The 27,229-nt window shown below is 50.2% G+C and overlaps 2 protein-coding genes across 7 annotated transcripts in view; both read left to right on the forward strand.

The window, feature by feature from the left end:
* Positions 1-4,106, forward strand: part of ccdc88c (coiled-coil domain containing 88C) — a 50,376-nt gene extending 46,270 nt beyond the window's left edge. For all 3 annotated transcript variants that reach the window (XM_024806210.2, XM_024806211.2, XM_024806212.2), the window contains 2 exons: positions 271-509; positions 1,466-4,106. In XM_024806210.2, coding sequence (XP_024661978.2) covers positions 271-509; positions 1,466-2,215 — 989 coding nt within the window. In that variant the 3' untranslated portion in view covers positions 2,216-4,106. The remainder of the gene's footprint in view (positions 1-270; positions 510-1,465) is intronic.
* A 3,503-nt stretch (positions 4,107-7,609) lies between these two features.
* Positions 7,610-25,693, forward strand: gpr68 (G protein-coupled receptor 68). Of its 4 annotated transcripts, none has more exons than XM_076877639.1 (7): positions 7,610-7,694; positions 19,806-20,030; positions 20,137-20,286; positions 21,405-21,538; positions 21,637-21,859; positions 23,195-23,375; positions 23,457-25,693. In XM_076877639.1, exons 2-7 carry the CDS (start codon positions 19,929-19,931, stop codon positions 23,882-23,884), a joined length of 1,218 nt encoding a protein of 405 aa, XP_076733754.1. In that variant the 5' UTR covers positions 7,610-7,694; positions 19,806-19,928; the 3' UTR covers positions 23,885-25,693. The 4 variants fall into 4 exon arrangements, with proteins under 4 accessions (XP_076733754.1, XP_076733755.1, XP_004569984.1 ...); XM_076877640.1 differs by lacking the exon at positions 7,610-7,694 and adding an exon at positions 11,056-12,501; XM_004569927.4 differs by lacking the exon at positions 7,610-7,694 and adding an exon at positions 12,515-17,649.
* Positions 25,694-27,229: the final 1,536 nt, after the last annotated feature.

Below are 27,229 nucleotides of genomic sequence, written 5' to 3' on the forward strand. Positions count from 1 at the left end.
AAAAGTGCTGTAGAAGTGCAGTTTTCCAAACGTTTACTCAAACAGAGTTAGAGCTCGCTGCCTCAGCTTCGTCTTACTAAAGAAGGACTCAGGGTATTCAGGTGTGTTGCAACAGAGTCTCTGAGAAATGAAATTAAAGAACTTCAGGTCAAATCTGTGCTAGCTAAACTTTGGAGGTGGGACTAGGTGATCTGTGGAGGCGGGGCTAGTTTACAGGCACAAATGTCACCTTTCCCACTTTCGCCGCACTCAGCTGTACTTTCTTTTCAGATTTCTCAGAACGCCAGGGCCGCTCTGCCAGCCTCTCCAGTGACGACGTCACAGGTCTCAGCCAATCACAGCTGACCCTGTCGCGAAGCTCCACCCTTCCATATGACCACGCACCCCAGAGGGCCCAGCCACAGCGTGGAGGCGGGGTCAGAAGCAAGACCCGCCCTGCTTCTCCTGGGAGTGAGATGGTGACGCTGGAAGAGTTCCTGCAGGAGAGCAACCTGCAGTCTCCTCCTGTGGTGAGACATGAGGCACATATTTCTGCACACACGCCGCCGTCGCCGCTGATCACACGAGGCGAGCTTTCGGTCGGGGAGACTCACGCTGAAGACGTTCTGACCTTTGAACCCCTGACCTCAGACCTGCCCACAGAGCAGACGTGACATTCAGTCTCACACCAGGAGCTTTGTGTTTTAGTGCACGTCAGTTTAGACCAGCCTGAGGAGTCAGAGCGAGGACGTCCTGCGTTACTTCCTGTTGAGCCTGAGTTTCAATATGACCTTCAGTGAGGATAGAGTAACCTAGCAACCAGATAACACACATACTTTTATTAGAAGCAGCAAAAGGTGAGACTGAAACGTGATGATTCAGTGAATCTGAGTAACACTGTGAGAAGCTTTAGCCTGAGAGATGAACTCGTGACGTCACAGCGGTGTCAGCACACTTCCTGTTTCTAGCAGATCAAAGTGTTCGGAGCAGCGATGTCACGATTGTGTGGTGTGCAGCTCGATGATGATAACGTCTGATAAATAGCCTGAAGATCCCCTGCTGCTGCTGTGAGCGCTGCACTCACATATTTGCTGCCCTCGGTGTTTTAGTGAGTCGGCGCCTCGAGCGTCCGAGAGCAGAGCGGCAGTAAAACAGGAAGCTCTGCTGCTTCAGCAGGTCAGATGTTTCTCGTTGAAGCTCGGTGTTTCGTGCAGGACGGTGCGTGAAAAACACTGACGGTGTGGTTGATATGTTCAGGTGCAGCTGATGGGTGGAGGCAGGCACGGCGGCGGTTTCTAACTGAAGCATTTATATTCGCCGTGTTTCGGTTTGCTGCACGTGCTCTGATCACGCCGTTATCAACCGCTTCAGAGGTCATTGTTTATAAAAGCGACCCGTTGTTTTTCCCGGCTTCTCAGTCACAGCTCAGGTGTGTTTGACCTTTGCCCTTTGTCAGCCCCGCCCTGACTGCTTCTCTGGGTTTCAGGTGTCCACAGGAAGCAGAGAGGACCTGGTGACGGACTATTTTGCTAGAAGCCCCGCCCCCTCAGCTGTTGCCTGCAGCGATCAGGCGACGCCCACCAACTACGTCACGCCCACCGTGCAGTCGTCCAATCAGAGGCCGGGACAGAGTGTGAAGCCCTCGCCCCGTCAGCCCGTGGGCCAGTCGCCGGCCTCGGCTCAGAGAAGCAGCCAATCACTGAGCAGGACCTTCAGCCTGGCCTCGGCCGACCTGCTGCGCTCCAACGGGCCGGACAGCTTCAGAGGGCACGACGTCTCCCCCGGCCAGGCCGACGCCGTGATGCGCCGTCAAGGAGGTGGGACCACTGGGAGAGAGCGGCCGCTGTCGGCTCGTTTTACCGCTCTGTCCAACCAGCACGCAGATGGCAGCTTCCTGAACCCGCCCATCCACCACTCCGCCTCCCTGAACCTGCAGGCGGAGCGCTACGCGGAGCGAGAGCGGGACCGAGGGTGGAGCGCCACCTCCCGAAACGGCCCTCACCGTGGAGAAATTGCCATGGTAACCCCAGTGAGAGCGACGCCTGCCGCGCAGCCTGACGACACCCCCGAGTACGCAGAGGTCCCGAGGGAGGGGCGGTTGGGCGACTCCGCCCACACGAAGAAGGATGGCGAGAGTGGGAGGTGTGGCTCTGTGGAACGCCCAAAGAGTACGCCGGCGTCACCTGACCCCAACAACGACCCGCAGACGGTGTGGTACGAGTACGGCTGCGTCTAAATACCGGAGCACCACGCCCTGCATCCAGCCTCAGAGACAGGAAGTGAGACTGAAGCAACGCCGCCCTTTCACTTCCTGTTAGTAAATAAGTGGACAGGTGAGGCAGTCACATGATCATCTCTCTGCGGTGGATGCAGGACTGGATGGAGCCGAGATTTTGCTGATGCCATGACACTACCAGCGCTCCCCACAGGGGGGCGGGGCTTACCGGAGCGGGACGTTTCCTGAAAACATCTTTTTTGGAATCTATAGTGATGCCAAGCTGACGCTCCGTCTCTAACACACAGAGAAGACGCTGCTCACCTCCACCCTGCAGCCACCAAAACACAACACTACGAGCGGCCCTGTCTAACTGCTGGACTCTGCAGGACCGCCGCCTGAATGTACGGGACGCCACATTCCCCGCCTCCAACATCACGCCATACACTGGAAAAGACACAGGAAGGGTGGTGGGGGGGATAAACAGGACAGGCGGAGAGCCTCCTCCCTTTTAAATTACAGCCCTGCTCCATCCATCTTTAGATTCTATCCCAGCATGCAACGCTCTGACACTTTACTGGAAATGTTGCTCAACCCAAGCCGACACTAGACACACACACACACACACACACAGATAGATATAATGATAGAGACACAGGCTTTGTCTTCGGGGGGGTTTCTGTGGCTTCTCTGCCTGCTCAGCTGGGTTTAATTCAAACACTCACACACACAGACACACACTGAGGTTTGGAGCCTGTGGCTGACAGTAAAATCATTTACGTGTTTCCTCTGAGCTGTAAAAGCCACTGTTTGGTGTTTGTGTGAATTATAGATGGAACACACACACACAGAAACTCACACACACCTCATTCCCGGATTCACGCTCGTTTGCTTAATTGGTGATTGTCTGTTTGTCTCAGAGGTCACGTGAATGATTTTAGTGTTTTTCCCTCTGGCTGAGCTCACAGACACTTCGGAGAGGAAGAGGAGGCACAATGACTGAAGGTGTGTCTCACACACAGCTGATGATATTTAATGACTGACCTTTGACCTGCTGTTTCAAAGCACTACATTAACGATGATGATGATGGTAGAGATGAAGATGTAACACTGGAGTTATGAAATGAAGACTGAGCTGATATGAGTTAAATTATTCCTCCTGGAATTTGTATGTGTTTGATGATTTTTTTTTTTTTTACTTTACTTTGAAAATACCAAATGACTTCCTGTGTGTGTGGCGGCGCTGCAGGTCGATGATGTCATGTTACCTGTGCGTTTGCTCTGTTTGTGTTTGCTGTAAAGTCGACCTGTTCTGCTGGTTACTGCTGCACCTATGAGAGTGGCTGAGCATAAGTCTCAGCTCAGAATAATGCTTCTGTGTCTGAGCTCTGTCTGAATCAGGCTGCTTTAGCTCCTCCCTCTGCAAGGGAGGATTCATACATACACATCATGCTCATTTCTCAGCAGCCAATTAAATCCTCCGGCTTCATCACGAGCCAATCAGATCACATTATAAGAATATCTGAGAGCGAGCGAGCTGGCTGTTAGAAAACTTTATTCTGATTGGCTGCCCCTCATAAACAGTTTTAATGCAGGTGGGTGGGGCCTCTGTGACACCTTTGTGACATCACTTAGATCACTTGTGCATGCAGCAGGTGGGCGACGTAAAGAACAGTTCGACTTTACGGTCTCTTACTTCTTCCTGACTTCCTGTGTGCTCGCCGCGAAGCGTCATCTTTCATTAGGAGGAGGAAGTGAAAGAGGAAGTGGCGGCGTCAATGACGTTCCTGCTGTAACTGGATTTGCTGTAGTTCACTTTAAGACGATTTCTGCTGCGGTCGCTGCAGACGCGCTCAGAGGCTGAGAGCAGAAACACGTCAAAGCTTTTTGCTAATAAAGATTTTTAACCTTTGACCTCTGTCACACTCGTCACACCTGAACAGACACACACAGCATCATTGGCAACACAGCGCTCAGGAAAGTTTGCTTCCTGTGACGTTTTCCCTCTTAAAGGTAGAGCCTGACGGTTGAGGTTGCGTCAGGAGCGTGAGGTAACAGGTAGTCGTCTCATCAGCCACGCACTCGTAGACGCTGTTGGACGAGCTGGGATCGATCCACTCACCACCTGATGGGAACACCACCCGTTCTTCCACCTGAGCTCTTGCTGCTCAACGCTAATTAAAGCTGTGAGATCGTCTGAGTGGACAGGTGTGCAGAGGAGGCTCCTCCCCCCTGTAGAGTGCGCCTGTGGCTGATGACCTCTGAGTTCCTCGAATCAAGACACTTTCATTTTAACACATTTCCTCTTTCTCTGACGGCGAGATGAGTCACGGCTGCAGACGGGTAACCGTGACGGGCTCTTTTCATGTCGTGGGAACGTTTCAGATGACTCGCCAGATGTGTTCAGACAGCTGCTTTCCTACACCAGGCATCGCCAGGTTAAATTCAAACTGTGACCTTTGACCTGACCCATCAGTGACCACACCACCAAACCTGCATCACAGCGTCAGAGTCGCCTTCAGAACGCTGAAATGCAATTGGTGTGAGAGACTCCACGGTCGTCTCCGGACACGCAAACAGGTGAGCGTGTGCAGATCTACTTCGACTCTGCGTGCTGCTTGTGTTTCAGACGTCTGTGAGCGTTTGTTCAAAGATTCAGAAGTTAAAAAATAAAAATGAGGCTGTGACATCAAATCAAATCACTTTTATTGTCACATCACATGTGCAGGCACACTGGCACAGCACATGCGAGTGAAATTCTTGTGTGCGAGCCCCACAAGCAACAGAGATGTGCAAACACAACAACACAAACGAGCAAAATACAAGAATGGCCAACCTGAAACTAATAAATATATGTACAATATATAATAGTATATGCATTTCTGGATGTGTATACTAAATATTTTCCTACGTGTGTGTGTGTGTATACACATTTTTACAAATTAAATAGTAAAAAAATATATATAAAAAAATAAATAAATAAATAAAATAATAATAATAATAAAATATATAAAATATACAGAGTTGAATATGTGCAAAACAAGTGGCATTTATATACAGTGTGGAGTGCATAATGTTGAAGTTCCAGTAGTGAAGCTGAGGTGTCTATGACGTGTTCAGCAGTCTGATGGCCTGGTGGAAGAAGCTGTCTCTCAGTCTGCTGGTACGGGACCGGATGCTGCAGAACCTCCTTCCTGATGGAAGCAGTCTGAACAGTTTATGGCTGGGGTGACTGGAGTCCTTGATGATCCTCCCCGCTTTCCTCAGGCAGCGCTTCCTGTAGATGTCTTGGAGGGAGGGAAGCTCACCTCCAATTATCCGTTCAGAGCACCGCACTACTCGCTGGAGAGCTTTGCAGTTGTAGGCGGTGCTGTTGCCATACCAGGTGGTGATGCATCCAGTGAGGATGCTCTCAATGGCACAGTGATAGAAGGTCCTGAGGATGCGGGGGCTCATGCCGAATCTTTTCAGTCTCCTGAGAAAGAAGAGGCGCTGCTGCGCCTTCTTCACTGTTTTGTTTGTGTGTACTGACCACGTAAGATCCTCAGCCAGATGTACACCAAGGAACCGGAAGCTGCTCACTCTCTCCACAGCAGCGCCGTTGATGGTGATGGGGGTGTGTACTTCTCTGCACCTCCGGAAGTCCACTATCAACTCCTTTGTCTTTGCGACGTTGAGGGTGAGATGGTTGTCTTGACACCAGTGGGTCAGGGCGTTGACCTCCTCCCTGTAAGCCGTCTCATCACCGTTGGTGATAAGACCCACCACTGTAGTGTCGTCCGCAAACTTCACAATGATGTTGGGGTTGTTGGGGTCACAGTGTGTGTGAGTCCGCGTGTGTGAGTGTGTGAAACCTGCAGAGGAAACAGTTGTTTTGCTTCTGCCCTGCAGCACCTGAACGCACCATGAGCCCAGCGTTGTGTCACTGTTATTCAGGTGTTTGTGCTTCAGGTGTGATAAAAACAGAGCGCTGCAGTTCCTCTGACGTCCAGCGGAGGCAGCAGTGAGTCTCCCGTGTTAAACTTATTTCTAACAGCTGGAACAGCCTCAGACTGCAGCAGCAGGTGATTGGCTGATTATTCAGAGGACAGGTGACTGTAATGGAAACAGTGACCTCTGACCTTCGCCCTGTGCCAGAACATTTGTAGCTGTGGTCCTCTCATTTGTCTGAGCTCCCTAAACGACACTGAGGCGTTCCTTGGAGAAAGACTGGGATGCTAAATGTGGTGTTCAGGGTGAAAAGCAGGGAGCGTGCGGCACAAGCTGTCAGACTGCGCCTCAGGGTGGCGCTCTCACCTGGACCTTCAGTGTAACCGCTGCTCATCCACCTGCTGAATGAGCTGCTTCACACCTGCACCATCATACGGCTCAGGTAGGTTCATGTCCTCGTAGCTCTGCTTCCGCTCAGGTAAATACTCCCTACAAGGATCACTGTCACTGTGAGCCTGCCTGGTATCTTTGACCTTTGACCTGCTGCAGCTTGAGTCTTCAGCATCAACAGAGGACATCATGTGAAGACTGTCCCCACACGGAAGCCCCTGTGGACATCTCTCAGCTTTTCGCCGTAATGATCGGATCAGGAGGAGCTGACACCATGCCGGCAGACGTCCTGAGGACGCCGCAAACCCACCAACACCAGCCTTCACGGCTCACTCTGGAAGCTCCGCCTTCAGCAGCGTGAGCCTGCTGGAGGGCAGGGAGCTGAACACACGGCCTGTCTTTAAACTTCAGCTGAGATCAAACTAAAATGGTGAACTGGAGCTCAACAAGGTGGACTGGGACCAGAACGCCGAAACGTTTGAGAACGCAAACGTGTTTGTGGCTGAAACTAACCGCCTCAGGTTTGAGGCCACCATCAGACGCCTGAATCACTTCCTGTTTCCTTTTTCCTCGAGCATAGTGTGTGTGTGGAGATCTGACCGGTGGAGGTCCTCATCGAAGCCACGATGAAAACTTCCAGAAGAAAAATATCTGTCCTTCTGCAGGGGAGGAGCTCCAATGATATCAGATGATATCAGAAGTCGTGCTCAGGATGGCGCTCACTTTGTCTTCATTGGATTTGCCTTTGTTCATGTTTCCTTGGTCTGAACTCCAAAACAGAATAAACTCAGCTAACACGATAAAATGTAAACATTTCTATTTTATTCTATTGTTTTTTTTCTTAAGAATTGTTCCTTTTCTTTCTTCCCTCTGAAAATGTGTTATTCTATAGTCCCCCCCCCAGCCCCACTTCCCAGCACTTTATTTATTTATTAATTAATTTCATTTCATGAATCTCCGCCAGGAGGGGCCGACTCCCCCTGAGGTCTGCTGATGCCGACTGTGTGCAGCAGAGCTGTGGACTGTGTGGACACTTTCATATGTTCCCACTCGGATATCATAAAGACCGTGTGTGTGTGTGTGTGTGTGTGTGTGTGTCAGAGTGAGATTGTGTGTGTGGGCAGGCAGGAGGCAGAGCAGCAGCGCTTGCAGAGACATTCAGAGCGGAGCTGCAGAGCCGGTAAGACCGTGTCCTTACTGAAACCCTGAAAGTGTGTTTGTGTGTGAGCGGGCTCGTGCTGTTGGATGCAGATCATTTCTCTGGCTGGTCTGAAGCTGTGAGTTATTAATTATTGATCAGTTATTAATTGGTTTTGGCGTGTGTTATTCTTCCTGCTGGATGGAGCGTGGAGCTCGTTCATGTAATATTCAGAGAGCACGTGCGTGCAGGATGATTAACAGCGGTGAGCACGCGGGTCGTTTCCAGCTGGAGTGCCATAAAGGCACAGACTACGTCACATCACCTGTGGAGGGAATACCTGGGTCTCAGTCACGTCACTGTGATGTCCCACAACACCTGAAGGCACCGCTGTCGTTCCTAATGAGCAGTGAGGTGTTGGAGGATCGCCACCTCCACCGCTCAGCACAGCTGACTCTCAGGTGTGAGTGACGCAGCAGGCAGGTGCCCACAGCAGGATTAGTTTACAGTTCACATATAGTCCTGCTGGGGTCTGAATTAGGAGTCCCGATGTTGGTGGTGCCGGGTTATCCTGGGAGCTTCCCGGCTGTAGTCAGGATGTGCGGTAAATGATGCATGGGTTCAGTCTGTGGTGGTTTCGGGTAGGCTCGCAGGAAATCTGGCACGCAGGGCGGCTTCTCTCTCCCACTCAGAGCCTGTGTCCTTTCAGCTGCTCGATCAGAGGCTGAGTTAGTATTCGGGGGGCGTCGGGGTCCCGCGGGGGCAGCAGCAGGCCTGAAGAGCGTTCAGCTGCAGAGGCTGAGCTCAGGTGTGGAGCGTTATTAAAGCAGCGTGCAGGACGTGAGGCCATGATGCACATTAATAATGTATTTGTTGCAGACCCCCGGGGCCTGAAAGCTTCGAGCTCACAGTGGGAACCTGCTCGCTGTGGATTCAATTACAGGCAGGCGGTGTGGACATGACACTTGGCTCTGAGTGGGCCCACCCCACTCTGATCAGTTTAGCTAACCGAAGGTCTGTGAAGGTTCTCGGCCATCCAGGTCATCGTGGAGAGTTGTGAGAGCCCGTTAAGGCGTCTGGGAAGGATCTCAGAGCTGGATTACACCCACTCACATCTCAGTAAGTCACATGATACGGTGGAGCAACATCTCACAGTGGGTTCACCTGATTGTGACCCACACCCATCTTCACACCTTGGCTCGTGTGATAGGTAGAGGATCAATAGTGGGTCCACAGCCCTCTTGGGGACACTCCGGTCTGTTAGAACTGAAACGTCTTCATGGAAACTTTCAGAGCTCCTTAAACTAATCGTACATCAATGAGTCAAAGCATTGAAAGCCCCTCAGTCAGTCTCTGTGGGAGTCACACAGGTGGGACAGATCGACTGACCCTGATAGCCCACGGCTGATGCCACACCTGTGGCTGACGGACACAGCTGAGATACCATCATACGAATAGCGGGGAGCGGTTCAGAGCAGGGGAGTCTCAGGGAGGTGCTCGGCGGTGAGGACGGAGACGGACGCTGGGACTAACACTGCTGTCCAGCTTCGTCCACACTGGATTTATTTGGGTTTCTTTCTGGCTCCGACTGTGTCCGTGCCCTGAGGCAGCGAGCCGCCCACGTGCTGGTCGTGTCTCTGGGAAGAATCCCACTGGAACTTTCTGGCAGGCTGAAGCAGCCATGCGCCACACGCCAAATTACACGCGAGGGCAGTCAGGAGCTGCAGTTCCTCTGGTGTCCAGCAGGGACAGCACAAACATGTGAGAGGCTGACACTGCGCTGGGCGCACAGATAACCTCTGCCTACATTATGTATCTGCATTGTGTTCTTGGGGGCGTGGCCTGTGTTTTATCGTGGTGCTGATGTCGGTGCTTTTGTTGACATTACATAAACTGCACATTAGCACATTCACACCGCTCGCGTGTGCGTTATTCATAACACGGGCATCCACCGACACTAAGAGCTGCCCGACGGAGGTGGAGGTGGGGACGGCCCTGCAGACTTCAGCTGCAGCTGCTGCAAACTAACACGTCCTGTAATCTGAGAAGCTCCACCTGCAGTCCTTTCGTGAACACAGATGATCTCCGTCTCCTGGAAAAATCTGCTCCACCCATCAGCAGCTAACACGGCCAGCTGCTAGATTCAAACCCAGGACCTTCTCCCTGTGAGGCAGAAATGCTGACCACCGCTCGCCTACACCTGCAGAAACATTTGACCCTGAGCTCAGTCTGACTTAAAGAAGAGCTCCGCCTCTTCCTGTAGAGGGAGTCCAGGCTGTCTGAGGCCTGCTGCTCCTCAGCGACCTCCACATGAATGCTGACAGTCTGAAGAATGACCTCTGACCTGAGGAAATCACCTCCTCATCTTCACTGTGAAGTTCTTCACCTCCAATCAGATTCCTGTATTCCTGTTGCCGCCTGTTCCTCAAACACGTCCCATTCGTGTACAGCGTGAACAGGAACCGGGGTTGAACTCTGCGAGGTGCAAACTGCTCAGAGACACGTTGTCATGACGAGCTGCAGCAGCCAATCAGCTGCTGATAAATACAGACGCCCTCACCCTCTCCTGTTTATCTCTAAGAATGCTCGAGCAGTAAGAAAAAGTCCGGCAGCGCCGCCTCTGCCACGCCACCCTTCCTGTCCGGCATCACCGGATCAGACCTCAGGGTTAAAGCGTTAGCGAACTGCGCTGTTCATGGCCGGTGCCACACAGCGAGCGCCATCAGCTCTCTAACTGCTTATCCCAGGTCATGGTGGGGGGGAGGCAGGACACACCTGCACACCTGCGTCGTGGCACAAAGACAGGAAACAGGTCTAAAAATGGCTCAGTCTGCTGGAGACTGGGGGAGGAGCCTAGGTGGAACAAATCACAGCAGCAGCGTCTCAGGACGCCGCGCACTGGCAACGGCCAGCTGCCACCTCCAAGGGGTTAATGATCGCTCCACTGGTTTCCATGACATCTGCTTCTGCTGCTTCCAGGTTCAGCATGTCAACCAAAGACCGTCTGTCGATCATCTTGGCTCAAAGTGAACTAAATGGTGAGCTTCAGTTGACACAAAGGAAAAGCTTTTATCTAGATCAAAGTTTAAACTCATAACTCAGACTGAACGCCGTGTTTCACCTGACCTCCACATTCCTCACATCCCAATTTGATCTAGGATCTGGGATAAAGATGTTCCACAGAGGACTTAAGTGGTCCTGTGGGTCGATGTGTCACTGTGGCATCACATTGGTCTGCTGGCTCCTTCCACACCAAGTACCAGACAGCATTGCGGCGTGCCGAGCTGTCGGCTGCGAGCAGCGCTGATGAGATTCAGACCGACGGCGTCTGCGCCCCACGGACACTCGAGTGGAAGCACTCATCGACAGCAGTGACATCACAGCACGCGTCAAATCCTTCCCCTCAGATGCTCTGCAGGGCGAACGCTTCAGGCGCCTGACTTATCTTTGAGTTCACGTGAAGGATGAAGGAATCTGATTACTTTATCGACAGCTCTGTGATGAACGAGTGATGAATCAGCTGATTCTGAAACAAGCCTACCGATGGAGACCAGAGCGCACGTAGGGATGCTCGTACGTGCACGCCGATCTGCCGAGAGGACAGCAAATCAAAACAGCTGATTTATTTCCCGCTGGATGGAGCTGATTTCCCCGGAGGGAGGAGGCCATAGATTTCATATCTGCTGCAGCTTATTAAGTGCTTTTGTTTGGTTATGAATCATGATGTGTGTTTGTTTTCCACTAATACCGTGTGGAATTTTTAGTCCTGGAAACGTTTTTTAAGGAATGAGCAGAGTCAGCTGGTGCGGCTGTGTTCGAACTTCTCATGGTGCTCGTTCACGCTGCTCGCAGTGCTTCCTTGGACGGCAGCCTCAGAGGCTGCTTTTACGTAACTGCTGTTGTGTTTGCAGAGAGAGGAGAATGAACGAGCCCGAGGCCTGCTCCGGGCAGCAGAGCGAGCTCTGAAAAGCTCCGAGCGCCTCGGGGACTCGAGCATGAGCGTGGGGAAATGAACACTCGTCATTTGTGATGTTTAAATGTTCAGCTTTAACTTGACGGGTCGAAGCAGCTGAAGATACAAATCTGGACCAATCAGATCACAGCTGCTCTGACCTGTGATGTCACTCAGACCCAGCAGCTGCAGCTATGGCAGACATTTATCCATCAGTGGGACAAATTGATTGCTGGTCCTGATCAGCATTAATACTTAAAGCGTCTCCATGGAGACCGCAGAGTCCACATCGATCGCTGTCTCCATCCTCGCGCTGATTCGTTCACAGCCGCCGTGTTTATCAGAAGGTTTCCGGTGTGAGTGAGGAAGTGAAGCTGAGGGTCAGAATGGGTGGGAATCACACAGTCTGTTATCACGGTAACCGTCTCAGAGTCTGCACTACGAGCTGGGTAACGTGAGGGTTAACTCTGAGTTTCCTGTACCACGAAGGTGTATCACCATGGTAACTGATGGTGTCGCCCTCACCTGCTCCATCAGATTCTCCTTCCTGCCGCCGTAACAGGAACTTCATGTGATTTTCACTCAGCACGGCTAACACACACACTCCCTCTGCTGTTGCACGTCCAGTCTGGGTTTAACATCTGCACAGTCGCACTCTGTCCTTTATAAACTCTGCTGTCGGGACATTTATCCATGTTTGTGATTGGTCAGAGGGTGGCAGCCCAGCCCCCGCTTCATAGTGGACTGAGGAGGAGAGGAGGAAAAATATCAGCGAGGGGCAGCCAATAACAGAGGAGGAAAGCTGATAAAGACAAGAAGTGCGAGGAAGTCCAATCACCAAAATAAAACAGGAAATAACATCACAGAATGAATTCCTTTTGATCGTTAATGAAACAGGTAATGGTTTAATCAGTGATCAGTTTATGATTAATGATGCTGCTGTTATATTCAAACTCAGGCAGGATCACGGCGGTCATCCTTATTAGGTTTGGTTCTGTGAGTTTTGTGATTCGAGTCTGAACCGTCTGATTCAGAAACAGCAGGAGAGGAGCAGGTGGGTTGCAAAGCAGCTTGCAGCTGTGGGTGGACTGAAGCAGTTTTACTAGAATGAGTTCTGAGTGTTTCTAACAGGATGTGTGGCTGAGCCTTCAGCTCATGTGGGGCTGCTCCTCCTCTGAGCTTCATGAAAACTTGGAACAAAAAAACCAATATCCATCCATCTTCTTCTGCTTTATCCGAGGCCGGGTCGCGGGGGCAGCAGCCTAAGCAGAGAAGCCCAGACCTCCCTCTCCCCAGCCACCTCCTCCAGCTTATCCGGGGGAACACCAAGGCGTTCCCAGGCCAGCCGAGAGATGTAATCTCTCCAGCGTGTCCTGGGTCTGCCCCGGGGCCTCCTCCCGGTGGGACATGCCCGGAACACCTCACCCAGGAACACGCCAAGGAGGCATCCTTGTCAGCTGCCCAAACCACCTCAGCTGGCTCCTTTCGATGTGGAGGAGCAGCAGCTCTACTCTGAGCCCCTCCCGGATGGCTGAACTACTCACCCTATCTCTAAGAGAGAGGCCAGCCACCCTCCGGAGGAAACTCATTTCCACCGCAGCTGAACAAAAAAACTTTTATTTTGAAATTTCAAACCTTTTATTTTGAAGTGTTTCAGCTTTGGTGGCTTACACAACCCTGGTGACTCGTGGAGAAAAATGAGATTTGTTCCCAGTGAGAAGCCAGTGGGGTTACTGTACCTGAGGCTGTTGTATCTGTCGACGCACTGAAGCACAGCAGGGTTTTTGAGCCGCAACCAGCTGAGTTTGTGTTTCCTCGCGAAGGCTGCATTCCACTAACCCAGAAAAAGATTTAGTATGTCCCAAATAGTATGTCAGAAACAGCCAAAAATATCACGACGTCCGACTGCATCTGGCCACATTTTGCAGTCTCTGGACTTTTTTTTGTCTCTCTGACCCAAAGTCCTTAGCTCGCCGTGAGATACGGCAGAGAGACGGGACCACAGTGACGCCGCACGCGCTTGAAATCGTTAACTTTTAATGATGAACACAGACTGTGCTGCGACAGCAGTCACGGTTTGACTGCACGCAACGTTTTCAGACTGTACGACATTCTGAATTTGGAGGAAAACGCAAGCAGTCGTGACCGCCAGGTGAATGCATCAGAGAGGGAGGAGCATCGTCCTGACACGCTAACTCAGCACTGTCACCTCACATCAAGGTTCGTGGTTCAAATCTCCTGATCAGCTGCACATGCTCCCTGTGGTTCTACCTGGTTCCAGTGACTGGGCGTGGCTGACACTGGGACGGAGGTTTTAAGTGTCAGTGCAAACGGTCTTTTATTGTGAAACTCTGCACGTACAGGTACAGCTCATACGTTCATCCACAGGAAACACAATGAGAAGGTTTTGACTGGATACTTCCTGCCCCCTGCTGATGTTACATCACAGCTTAATAATATCAAACATGTTTATAACAATGAGCTCAGAGTGTGAGTAAAAAGCTTTAAACATCTCTGATACTGAAGCTCCACATCCTCCCTCTTCTGTATACAGTCTGTGGTTTCTGAGTAAGATTAACCGGGATGATTTTTTTTTTTTTTTTTTTTTAATTCATATTTTTATTAAGGTTTCAAAAGCAGGCATTCACAGTATGTACATCATGTAAGCATTCTTCATACTTAGGTTATCTGCCTTAAATACTGAAATAGTATTTTAATTTACATCCAAGTCATAAGGGAAGAATACTTACAACGATAGAAGTAATTGAAACCATCACATAACCAGGATGATTTTACGCCTGATGAGTCTGACTTCACCGTCTTCTGGATTTCTGTGAGACTTTAATGTGTTTAACTCGGGATTAACTCTTTAAACTAGCTCAGAGTCCACTTTAACCATTTAACCTCATTTTTAATAGTTCATGTGCAGACCGACGTCCGGCATGGGAACAGCTGTGCTTCGTGGCGAGCAGTCGTGTCACAGCAGCTTCACATGAATCTGCCCCGTGAAGCGAGCAGCACTGCAGGCGCATCGATGTGAGCTCACACGCCGCTGTGCGCTGACAGAACTTCTCACGATGGGCTAAAGCAAACACAAACATCCTGTGATTTGGAGGAAATGTGTTTATGTCACAGTTATTAGCCATCCTGTTTATTATGCATCGTTAACGTGCTTATTTTACAAACCCGTCTCAGCCAATCAGAGCCGACGATGACGAGGATGAGCTCTGTGGCACAGCACTCTGAGGATGAAGCAAACACTGACAGGACGCTCGCGGGGTCTAATTTACCACTTCCTGCTGCCGCCATGGTTACCACCATCAGGTGACTGATCACAGAGTCATCTGTTACCATGGTGATCTCGGCGTGGATGTGTTCCTGCAGTTTTAACCCCGAGTCGGTGCTCGGTGAAGCTCTCTGGTCAAATGGTTCGTCTCTGACACGCTGAGCCTGCTGGCGAGGGTTTGAATTTGAGTTGGTGACCAATCAGAGCAGTGTGTGTGGCGGGAAACCGTCAGCTGTCTGTGAGCTGAGAGGAAAAAGGTGACCCGTGCAGGTGCCGCTCGCATATCAGACGGCCTTCTCAGTCTTCGGATGGAGCATGCAGGATAGCTGCGTGTGTCTCAAAGCTCGGCTCGGCTCGACTCTCCGGGAATGTTGTGCACATCCGGCTGTTCCTTAATCTGACTGATTTAAACCGGAGAGGACGGATGTAGCGAGATGATAGCCGTGGTTTCAGAGTGCGGCCTGCTGCGGCTCTAAACGCTTCGCAGCGTGTTATTAAGGAGTCGCTGCAAAGACGCCGCCATGCCAAAGCTAACAGATATAGTTAGAGGTTACGCTGACTGTCACCATCGCTCCATTTAGACGCTCGCTCCGACCAGCACAAAAACAAGTCTTCCTTCACACGATGTGACCTTCAGCTCGGCGAGGAAACCCGGCCTCTGCTGCACACGAGACATAAAAACACCACTTCATATGGAGGGATAAACCTGAGACATGGAGGCTGACAACAAGCTGCACGCCTACAGCTCCTGCACACATAGGCGGATGTGCACACGTGTTTCATGGCATTATTTGAAAGGACTGAGTCACACTGACCCTTTGTTTTCACTGATGCTGTGCTTGACTGAGGTTTGCTGTCACTGCGGTGCATTGGGCACAGCAGCCCATCTCTGCAGGTTTGGAGGGTCTGTACGTAAAACCTCCGCTAGACACAACACAGTGAGCTGTGTCAAAGTCACCCACACTGGAGGACTGGAATATCTGTACTCCTAAAAACAACAACAAGCAGAGGAACTCGACGAGCAACAAAAGCTGAAGGCAGACCGACTTGAGTGACGGTCGCTGACTGAGGTGACCAACTCTGTCACGACTCTGACAAACAAACTGGCATAAAGCGGAGCGCTGCTGAGAGCAGGATTATGCTGGCTGAAGAACAGCAGTCGAATCCACCAGGACAATGAAGCAACTTTCCATCTAGAACATCAGAGACGAAGAAGTCAGGACTCTTTGCTGGTTTCTGTAGTTTAAAGAGCGGCTCGCAAAGGACGGGCCGAGGCAGAACCACAGCGAGTCCAGTGCAGACAAGACGTTTGTTGAACAGGAAGTTTGTGTTGATTCCATCTGAATCCGGGCTTCACGACAGGAAGCTGCATCTGTTCTCAGTCCTGAAGGCAGTGGAGCATTTCTACCACCCTGGAAACGCTGTCTCGCCTCTGCTCGCACAAACACCTTTTTCCTCTTTTTCTGAACCAGCTTCTGTTCTGGGTTCAAATCAACCTGAGCTCTGTTTTCCAAAGAGTACGTCACTCGAACTGCAACACGTTAACCAGGGAGAACTTCACAGGTTTACTTTCATCTGTGTGCCGTTCATGTCATCATAGCATGAAGCAGGACTGACGTGCGTTTCTCAACCATTAGAGATTTCACACAGTGACAGAGCCTGAGAACTGAGGAAGTATGAGCGGCCACACGGAGCGCCTGGATTAGCTCACCAATCAGATTTCATCAAACATTCGCAGAAACGTATCGAAACACGTCGCCCTTCTTAGCGTAGTGGTAAGACCACACAGCTTTGGAGTGGAAGTCGCAAGTTTGATTCCCTCCCAGTATCCAGTAAGGGTCCTGGCTAGGCCCACCAAGCCCTGACATGGCGCGGCTACATCTGCGGCCTGTCTGCAGCTCGGACACGACACATTTCACTGCATGTTGTGCTCTGTATGATTGTGTACGTGACCAATGAAGCTCGTTTCTTTCTTCTTTTCTCAGAGTCTGGCAGTAACCTCACTGGACACTCAGTTTAACGGGTTCTGGAATAAAAATATGCTCGGCGTGACTGCGGCGTGACCTCGCCGTGACCGCGGCGTGCTCAGTCAGTAGATCTATCAGTGTTTAAACAGGTGTTTCAGTAGACGATGAGCCTTTAATGAGGAGCTCTTGAGTCAGTGTCGCTGAGCTTTTTATTGAACTCGTTTGGACAGAAAAGTCCCACAGCTGCATTAACACGTGGGCCGTTGGTTTCTTAGTATTTTGACACATCTGCGTCGTGGGTGGATATGAAACATGGAAACGCTGTCCCATCACAGTTACAGAAGAAAAGTTGACGTTTGGCACAAAGCCCTGCGGCGTGCAGGGGAAACCCGGTGTTGCTCATGTTTCCCGATATGGAGAAATTCAGATTTGAGAGGTGGGGGTCGGGCGGAGGTTTCAGGACGTGCCTGACGAGGTGAGAGAGGAGACTTTAAGGGGCCTCAGCACCCGGATGGCCTGAAACGCTGCAGCCATCGCCATCACATCCTGGGCCTCTGGAGTCAGCGATCATATTTGTGTTTGACTGGCTTTACTGCGTGTTAATAAAGGGGACCTGTCTTTGACTGCAGCCTCTTCTCACCCCCTCTGTTTATGTCTGAGGATGGGAGGAGTCTCCCTTCGAGTCCACTTCCTCCTGCCGGCTGATACGCACGCTCACAAATATCTGAGCACCCGGTGCCGCGGTTATTACTGAGACTGCAGGATGGAGAGGATGTAGCACGGCTGCCGAGGGTGAGACCGACGACAGAGGGGTGGTGGTGCGCTTTTAGTGTGACGAAAGACACCAGCCGTGGGTGTGTGAATGTCTGCAGGTTACTGTGAGGCTGTGATCAGCGTTTGTAAAAGCTTTGTTATAGTAGAGTCAGTGTAAGAGTACCCGTGTTATCATTGCAGACAGCAGCCAAAGAAACTGACCAGAGGAAGTAGTTTCTCAATGCAGTTATTTTTCTGCCGCGTGTCACAACGAGTGGCTCCTGCTCCGTGTCTGTGTGTGTGTGTGTGTGTGTGTGTGTGTGTGTGGGGCAAAGTGCTCCTGCGCAGTGTACCAGATGCACAGAGAAAAGTTGTCGTACCATAGGCAAGAGGAGTGTGTGTGTGTGTGAGGGAGAGAGAGTGAGTGAGTGAGTGAGTGAGTGTGTGTGTGTGTGTGTGTGTGTGTGTGTGTGTGTGTGTGTGTGTGTGTGTGTGTGTGTGTGTGTGTGTGTGTGTGTGTGTAAAACCAGCAGACATGTTCAGGCAGATGAAGTTTGTCAGTGTGAACACATGAAGGTTGATTCGGAGCGAGTCCACTGCAGCGAGCAGCAGATCCTGGGGTTCGTCGTCTGTAAGAATAAAGCATATCGTGGTTGTTGTGATGCTGCGCGGCTCTGTTGGCGGTCGTTTGTCAGCGGTGACTCGGGGCTGATGTCTCTGCTGATGTTTCAGACTCCAGCCAGCAGCACAGCAGACACAGCGACACATCTCACAGGTGTCACGATGTGAAGCACAAAGGATTTTGGGCAGTTTGGGCTGATCTCAGGTGTTCAGGACGTTTGCTCCACAGGTGAGGAGCCTAAAAACTGAAAGCTGGGTCACTGTGTGTTGTCTGAGCTGTGGGGGCACAGATTTCATCTCATCGCTGCTTTGTAAAAGGATTTTAAATCTGTGGTGTGAGGACGTGCAGTGATCTGAGAGGACGACCGAGCAGTTCAGGTGTTTGTCTCAGTGAACTCGTCTCTTTCTTTAAGACAGTCAAAAATCATTGTTACGATTTTCTGACTGCGGTCGTTCCAATGAAGCTGAGGCCTGTGTTCACGTTAGCTTCTGTGTACGAACCCAGGACAGAGACAACATGCTGAGAAACGTTTTTCCAGCACCACACAAGCTTTAAATAATAATAATACATGTGAAACAGCATCAGTGTGTTTTTAGATTTAACACCAGCCCACACCTGCAGGCAGTCCCCCGCCAACCTCATGTCATGAGTGGGATTAAGTCTGAGAACCCACGCAGACACAGAGAGAGAGGCCGGGGGATTCAAACTAGGAACCACGTCACTGTGAGATGTCAGCACTAACCGCAGAGAAACAGGCTGTTTTTACTGTGCGACGTGCCACACCACAACAGGAAGTCGCTGCTGGAGGACAGTTTTAACGTCTCTGTCCCAAATTACAGATGCTGATTCAGGCCGAGGAAGGGAACGTTTCAGACGCTGGGCTTCAAGTTTCTCACATATTCATTTCAAACAGCTGCAGAAAAACAGAGGATGCAACTTTAAAAATGAGAAAATGTTGGTTTGAGATGATGTGACGCAGAACCATGTCTTCATATCTGTGCACAGATTACTCATCATTTCAGCATTAGATAAGGGAAAACAGCAAAAGATACAAACAGGAAGTTCCCAGAGCAACGTGCTCGTCGTCCGATGCTCTCATGACTCTTGTCAGAGGAGCAGCACTGAGTGCGCTCACAGAAATGCTTCAGAAAGTCTCGTGGGTCAGCACGGGCTGGCGTTTTAAATTATTGGCTACATGTTGCACATTTCCAGGTACCCTACAGGAGCGCATCAGCGCGGCGCTCTGGGTGCAAACTGAGGACTGTAGAGCTGCTCAGTGTCTCCACCTGCTGGATTTCAAACCTGAGCTCAGCCTGTAACCAAGCTAGCTGTCAGGTTTGGACAGGAAGTCTGCGCGTTCCAACCGCACATCACAATCTATTTCAGCCTGAGGGCTGCACCTCAGAGGGTTAGCGTGCGTGTGGATGACCTGAGAAAATGTCTGTGGGATTAACATCACACATTCAATTTAAAGACAGAAACGAGATCATATTTACTTCTTTAACCTCTCTCTGCTCACCTGCAGGGGGGTGTGTCTAATCTGGACTAAGCTACACTGTCTCCTCTTCCACAGAGCAAACCGTCCAATCAGAGGCCCGATGAGACAAGAGCGGGTTAATCCACCGCACAGAGCGCCGAGCAGCACGCGTGCTCTGGACAGATGAACGAGTCAGGGTGAAACAGTGTGAGCGGCAGTATGATGGTGATCAACAAGTCTGAAGAAGACATGAGCAACTGCAGCATCAACCATGGGATCCACCAGCACGTGTTCTCCTGCGTCTATATCCTGGTGCTCATGGTGAGTGATGGAAGTATCTTAGCTTTTCGGAAGTATTTCCCGAGTGTTGATAAACGGTGCTCCAGGATCTCCATGTGCTGGATGGTGAATGATCTTGTGTTTGTAGGTTGGTGTTCCTGCCAACGTGTACTCGCTATACCACGCTGCCCTTCAGCTGAAGCAGAGGAACGAGCTGGGCGTTTACCTGATGAACCTCACTGTGTCTGACCTACTATACCTGGCGTCTCTGCCTTTCTGGCTCCAGTACTTCTTTCAGGTAACATAGAGACGTCCTCTCCGCTCGCTCTTCCCTCGGCGGTTCTTCACGGTGCGTCTGAGGCGCTCTGGTTTCAGTCAAAGTGTCGGTGTCATCACAGACAGTTAGCACAGCACCGTGGTGTCGTCCGCCCACCACAGTGGAAGGCTGTGGTTGGAGCTCGACTTCAGGTTCAGTGCCATTAAAAGTGCCACAAGCTGCAGTTCCTCTAGGATCCACCGGGGGCTCCAGCAGTGAGTCAGTCCCACAGACTCCCACAGTTAAACGTTCCTGCAGAAATAAACATGTTTACATCCTGATGCACAAACTGTTTGGTCTCTGTAGATCATTTCCTCCTTTATAACAGCTGTACGAGGGAGGATGTGTTTGTCACTCACATTAAGGCTTAAAGTTTGCATTTTAGGGGCGTGGCCTCTCTGAGTGACAGGTGGATGCTGACACAGGTGGCTGTAGCTGCTAGCTGCCTGCTAGCTTCACCTGAACCGGACCGTGTTTGTGCTGTTGGAGCCTTTTGGTCCCTTTTAATGGTAAATGGTAAAATGGTAAATGGCCTGCATTTGTATAGCGCTTTTCTAGTCCATAGGACCCCAAAGCGCTTTACACTACATTCAGTCATTCACCCATTCACACACACATTCACACACTGGCGATGGCAAGCTACATTGTAGCCACAGCTGCCCTGGGGCGCACTGACAGAGGCGAGGCTGCCAGACACAGGCGCCACCGGGCCCTCTGACCACCACCAGTAGGCAAACACGGGGTTAGTATCTTGCCCAAGGACATTTGGCATGCAGCCAGGATGCAGCCTGGGATCGAACCACCGACCTTCTGATTAGTGGCTGACCTGCTCTGCCACCTGAGCTACAGCCATGACATCATGTGACCAAAAACATGGCTGCTGTGATGTCACTGTGCTAACAGATCTCTCTAACGTCGTCCCGCTAACAGAGTCATGTGACCTGTGGCCGTGTTAAAGCTCTGCTTGGATTAAGTTGGTGTTAGGTGGAGGTGAACTGGGCCATTATTAGCAGTCTCCTGCCCTGACAGCGTGCGCGGGTGGAGTTCCTCCACCTGCCTGTCCTATTTGATCCACCTTCAGTCTGCTGTTGCTGTTTCAGGACGATGATTGGCGTCACCGAGAATGGCTGTGTCAGATGTGTGGTTTCCTGCTCTACGAGAACATCTACATCAGTATCGGCTTTCTGTGCTGCATCAGTCTGGATCGCTATCTGGCTGTGGTCCATCCTTTGAGGTAAGACGGTCTCCCGTCGTTTCGTCCTTCGTGGCTGAGATCAGGACGTCTTTGGGTTTATGAAGAAGTAAAATCACCACGACGCGTTCTGCCCGCAGGTTCACGGCTCTGCGCTCCATGAAAGCAGCGTCCGTCATCAGCGCCATCATCTGGCTGAAGGAGATCGCGGTGGGCGTGTTTTTCTTTCACCATAAGGAGCTCAGCAAAGATCCCAGTAACCACTCGCTGTGCTTCGAGCACTACCCCATGAAGTCGTGGGAACGTCCAATCAACTACTACCGCATCAGCATCGGCTTCATGTTCCCGCTGGCCATTCTGTTGGTACGGTAACGGCTTTACACGTTCTTTGTATGTTTCAGGATTTCTGCGTTGGTCTTAAAGAAGTGTAGAGAACGAGAGCTGGTTATGGTCAGTGTTAAGATTCAAGAATTGAGAAAGGGTACAAGAGGTGATCGAAAAATAACCACACTGGTCCGGCCGGGTGAAGTCAAACGAAGATTTTAATTCACACGTGGGAAGATCACTGAAAACAGCAATTGATCTTCGACTTACTAAGGCACAAACAATTATTTTATAACATCAGGGTTTGTTTACTGACGCCCCTTCATGCATCACCGGTACATTTTATACATAGATCAGATCAACATCATCATGACTTTTCACCCAGAAAATCATCTTCTATTTTCATGGCTTGTACTTTCCGTTCTTATCTTAAAATGAATTGTTCCTCTTTCTTGTCTAGACCTAACTAATCTCTCCTCTAAATAAATCTTAACTAATGTGTGTGTACGTGTTGACCTCACGTGCTCTTTGTGTCACCTCTTCACCTCCTACTGTCTGTGTCTCGTCCTCAAATGCTCTTTCTCAATTCACCTGTTGCACCTCTGACCTCTCACTAGACCAGAAGCTCACTGAGACTATGTGTATGTCTTCTACTAAATAAATGTTTTAACCAAGAACCTCTACTAAAACCTTAATATAAAATGACCTGATATAAGTGTTTTTGTAAGCATGTATTGCAATTCCTTCTATGTTCTAGTTTTCCCTCAGCATGTATCACCTGAACAGTCACGTCAGTGAGGCTTACGACCTTTAAAGAACCTGAACATCAACTCAAATAAGCACAGATATGCAATATGTATAAAATAGTTATAACTGCACCTGAAATACAAAGTTAACATCATCATAAACATCTTAAGGCCATCTTAAAGCTATCTGTTACATTGTTAAAACAATGATCATACTGCAGATTATATTATGCTGGTCAAATACTTTTCTGTTCATCCCCACATCAGGAAGCCACGCGTCTCCTGGCTCGGTGCCACAGCCATGAGTCCGCCGCTCTGGGTTAATCCCACATCTTCACGATGTTCTCAGTTATTTCATATTTGTAGTTAATTTGTTGTTCAACATTTTCAGCTGCTCACCATATACGATGACCTTATTTGGTTATTCAAACGCTTCCTTTTCTCGATGTCACGGTTTTTTAACTCTTCGCTTCACTGTTGAGAATAAATGTTGTTCATGTTTTTCTGATGAATCTATCCACGGCGCTGGTTTAAAGTATAAATCCCTGAAAACTGGAGTCAAACACAGTAAATGTAGACGAGTACCTGATTCTCCTGTAACCCCGGCGCCTTGTTTTGTCTCGGTTAGATTAGCTACCTGTGGGTCCTGCGAGCAGTGGGCCGGAGCGCGGGAACGCAGCCGGATCAGAAGATGAGGATCAGGCAGTTAGTCAGCAGCACCATCCTCATCTTCCTCGTCTGCTTCTCGCCCTACCACGTCTTCCTGCTGGTGCGCACGCTGCTGGAGGAGGAATGCAGCTTCATCGAAGGTACCGTTTCACTCGCAGGAAGCAGTCCGATAAATAAAGATGGTGCCGTAATACTGTGGTGACACGGTTCTTGTTTTTCAGCCATATTTAACTACTACCACCTGTCCCTGCTGCTGACCACCCTGAACTGCGTGGCCGACCCAGTCCTCTACTGTTTCGTCAGCGAAAGCGCCCGCCGCGGCCTCTACAGAGTTGTCTTCAGACCTGTCGCCAGGATACTCTGCTGCTGCCGTCGCCGTGGCAATGCCAGTCCCGCCAGTCCGGCTAACGACTCCCACGAGGTTGCCACGGACGAGAACAATGGCCAGCCGAACGTGACGCTGCTCACGCACAGCAATACGCTGAACAACGGCCAAATGGACGCCGCCTGCAGAAACACGAGTTTAATCACACGGATGCACGAAGAAAGCGTCAAAGCACGAGTCACAGAGAATAACACCTTGGAAATGTGTGTGACAGAGAAGCAGAAACAAAACCCCGACAGGACGGAGGGACGTGGGCAGAAATGAAATGATCAGCACGCCTCTGGGTACCAATGACCCGCCTGCACGATGAGGGCGGGCTGTACTCCGTGGGGGCGTGTCTGTGCTGATGCAACAGCCCAGCCTGAGGGAGGTCAGGGTGGATCTGAGGTCTGCAGACTGAAAGCCCCCGTTACCCCTCTGTGGCGTCTGACACGGCGCAACATGGCTGACAAAACGCACACGAGGAGTTCTGAAATACTGCAGAGTGTCACGGCATCACGTCTAATAAGACTTCATCATGTTAGACACACATTCGCGTCTAATAACTCGCCTGAAAGGCTCCGTGTGGCAGCGATGAGGTTCCTGTCAAACAGGAAGCAGACGTGGAAGAAATAAACCGAACGCTTTCACCGCAGCGCCGGAACAAACAACAGGACTTCCTGCACTTTGATTTAAAGAACCACACGTAACATGAAGGGACGCAGGAAGACCCGACAGAACATTAGAAACGGTTATTGATCAGTGATCAGATTTGACCCATCGATTGGCTCCAGGACGATTTTGACTTATCGAAGCAAATTCTTTAAAACAAGTTGAGACTTTGTGACCCCTAACCTTTGGTGACCTGTTAGAAAGTGTTTCTCGAGTTCTTGTTATCCTAATAAAACGTAGTTTATTATGACGCTGAGTCACACCGATGTTCCTCGCTGTCAGATAAAGTGCAGAGGATTCAGATTCAGGACAAATCTGTCTCTACTTGAAGCAGAGCTGATAACAAACCTCATCGTTGGCATCAGTAGACTTCAGTTATTGATAATGTGAACCTCACAGATTCCTTCATGTTTAAAGGCAGCAGGGTTTATGTTAGCATGAGGAGCTTCAGACGATGCAGCGCCTGTCCGCGGTGCTTCTCTGAAACAACAGCTGTTTGCATGTCGATCCACGTGCTGCACGACCTGACACAGTCTGCCGACCAAACTATGACATCGCATTGCACTGATCACGGGTCAGTATTAGAAACATGTAGGACCAACATGGCTGCACCCACCTTATTGACAATGAAAGGTCAGGGGGCGGGATTTGGGACGAGGTCCACGAGAAGGTGACCGTGAGCGGGCGATTAGCCAAATTTCAGTCAGGTAACTTTTATTCTGGAAGCGTTTGGCCGACGTGCGGCAGTCAGACCGCCTCCCATCTGTGAAAAACACGACTCACAGTGTTCTCTTCATTTTACTTTTAAAAAGAAAACTGTTAGTTTACACACACACAGACGCACACACACCGGTCACAGCATGTCTTCATAGTCTCCCTTTGAGCCCATTTCAGCACTTTAACGCTGAGGAAAGAGACTCACTCTGGGGTCTGGATGTTGCTCTCTGCATGCATGGAAATGCCTCCAAGTCTGAATACGTACATAGTAAGAATCTGTGTGTTGACTCTGTGTGTCTATAGATCTGTGTGCTGTAACCTGCACGTAACATGAAAGTGACAGAATATTTTTATAAAGCTTTAAACTGAGCACTAAACAGAAACGGTGTGTGTCTGTGTGTGTGCGTGTGTCTGTGTGTGTGCGTGTGTGTGTGTCTGTGTGTGTGCGTGTGTGTGTGTCTGTGTGTGTGCGTGTGTGTGTGTCTGTGTGTGTGTCTGTGTGTGTGCGTGTGTGTGTGTCTGTGTGTGTGCGTGTGTGTGTGTGTGTGTCTGTGTGTGTGTGTGTTTTCAGGCCTGTGGTGAGTGATGCAGCTTCCTGACTCTGAGCAGATATGGAAACGATGTAAACATTAACTTGTTACACTGTTTAATATATGAACACATCTCAGTGAAATGTTTCACCTCACAATAAATAACCAATCACAAACAGAATCCCCCGTTTTCTCAGTTTGAGTCTTTTGCCTTTCACATCAGTTATCATGACGCCAATCACCCTCCTAAAACCAACCCCCCCACCCCCCCACACACACACATGTAGATATGTCAGTTATGTTTGCAAAAAAAAAAAAAGGGGGGGGGGATAGAACATTATATATAATATATACATTAGGTGAATGTGCAGTAGTAGCATTTATGCAGCGAGCAGGTGAATTCTGTACATCAAGTGAATAAATAAGAATAAACAATCTGAACATATTTAACATTAAAGGAATTTGAAATGTACTCATGTTAGACACACAGTCTGGAAGAGAGTCCTGTCTCAGTCACTTATGGATGGTAAATGGTAAATGGCCTGTATTTATATAGCGCTTTACTAGTCCCTAAGGACCCCAAAGCGCTTTACATATCCAGTCATCCACCCATTCACACACTGGTGATGGCAAGCTACATTGTAACCACAGCCACCCTGGGGCGCACTGACAGAGGCGAGGCTGCCGGACACTGGCGCCACCGGGCCCTCTGACCACCACCAGTAGGCAACAGGTGAAGTGTCTTGCCCAAGGACACAACGACCGAGACTGTCCAAGCCGGGGCTCGAACCGGCAACCTTCCGATTACAAGGCGAACTCCTAACTCTTGAGCCACGATGGATGGTGTGTGTGTGTGGGGGGGGGATAGCAGCTCCCCCTGAGTCTCCCCGTCCTTGCCTGGATGATGAGGAACCTTCTACCTGATTGCAGAAGTTGGAACAGTTTGTTGCTCAACAGCGATGAGCAAGTAATAAACCTCAAATATTAAAACACAGCACTGACATATACAGCACGGCTCAGGCCAAACGAGTCCACAGACGCACTCAAAGGTCCTTCCATAGTTTAGAAACTGCAGCCTCTGTTTAGTTTTCAGTCTAGAACGAGGAACTGCCAACGGGTCTGTGTCAGAAGCCGTCGGTGACCTGCACGACTCGAGCCTGAGAGCTCATGCACAGACGGAGAAACAGGTCACGAGGCCAGTGACAGGACATCATCAGCAGCCTCGCAGCAGCATTTTGGAGCGTTCACAGGCCATCTGAAGACGACTTACCGAGGCCACAGCACGAAACAAAGGCATCAAAAAGCACTTCTCTTTCCAGCTTGGACGTCGTTGTAAATGCAACACCTACATTTCTGACAAGTGAGAGATGATTAGCAGCCATCCAGATGTTTTTGGCATCAGTACCACAGGACATCATCTGCAGCAGTGATATGAGATGCCCGTAAAGATGCTGGAGATGTGTTTGTGTGATAGTAAATACAGAGTCAGGATCTACAGTCTCTGCTTCTTCATTGCTGCAGCTCTTTGTGGCCAGCCGGACATCGAGGAGCCGCCTGGTAAGACTGTAATGTTGGAGAGATCCTGACGTGAAGGTTCACTTTGTTCCACAATAAACAGAAACTTCACCCAGGAGCAGTCTGCAAACGCTCCCAGCATTTTCCGGCATGACAGAGAAACGGAGGCCAGAATGAAAACCAAGTGATTCACTTT

Source organism: Maylandia zebra, linkage group LG19, assembly GCF_041146795.1.
Source record: "Maylandia zebra isolate NMK-2024a linkage group LG19, Mzebra_GT3a, whole genome shotgun sequence".
Lineage (NCBI taxonomy): Eukaryota > Metazoa > Chordata > Actinopteri > Cichliformes > Cichlidae > Maylandia > Maylandia zebra.

Excerpts from the sequence above, each read along its gene's own strand:
- gpr68 (XM_076877639.1), top strand. The coding sequence starts at position 19,929 with ATGATGGTGATCAACAAGTCTGAAGAAGACATGAGCAACTGCAGCATC. Across the intron at positions 20,031-20,136 it reads TCTATATCCTGGTGCTCATG|GTTGGTGTTCCTGCCAACGT; the intron begins GTGAGTGATGGA and ends TTGTGTTTGTAG. Across the intron at positions 23,376-23,456 it reads GGAATGCAGCTTCATCGAAG|CCATATTTAACTACTACCAC; the intron begins GTACCGTTTCAC and ends CTTGTTTTTCAG.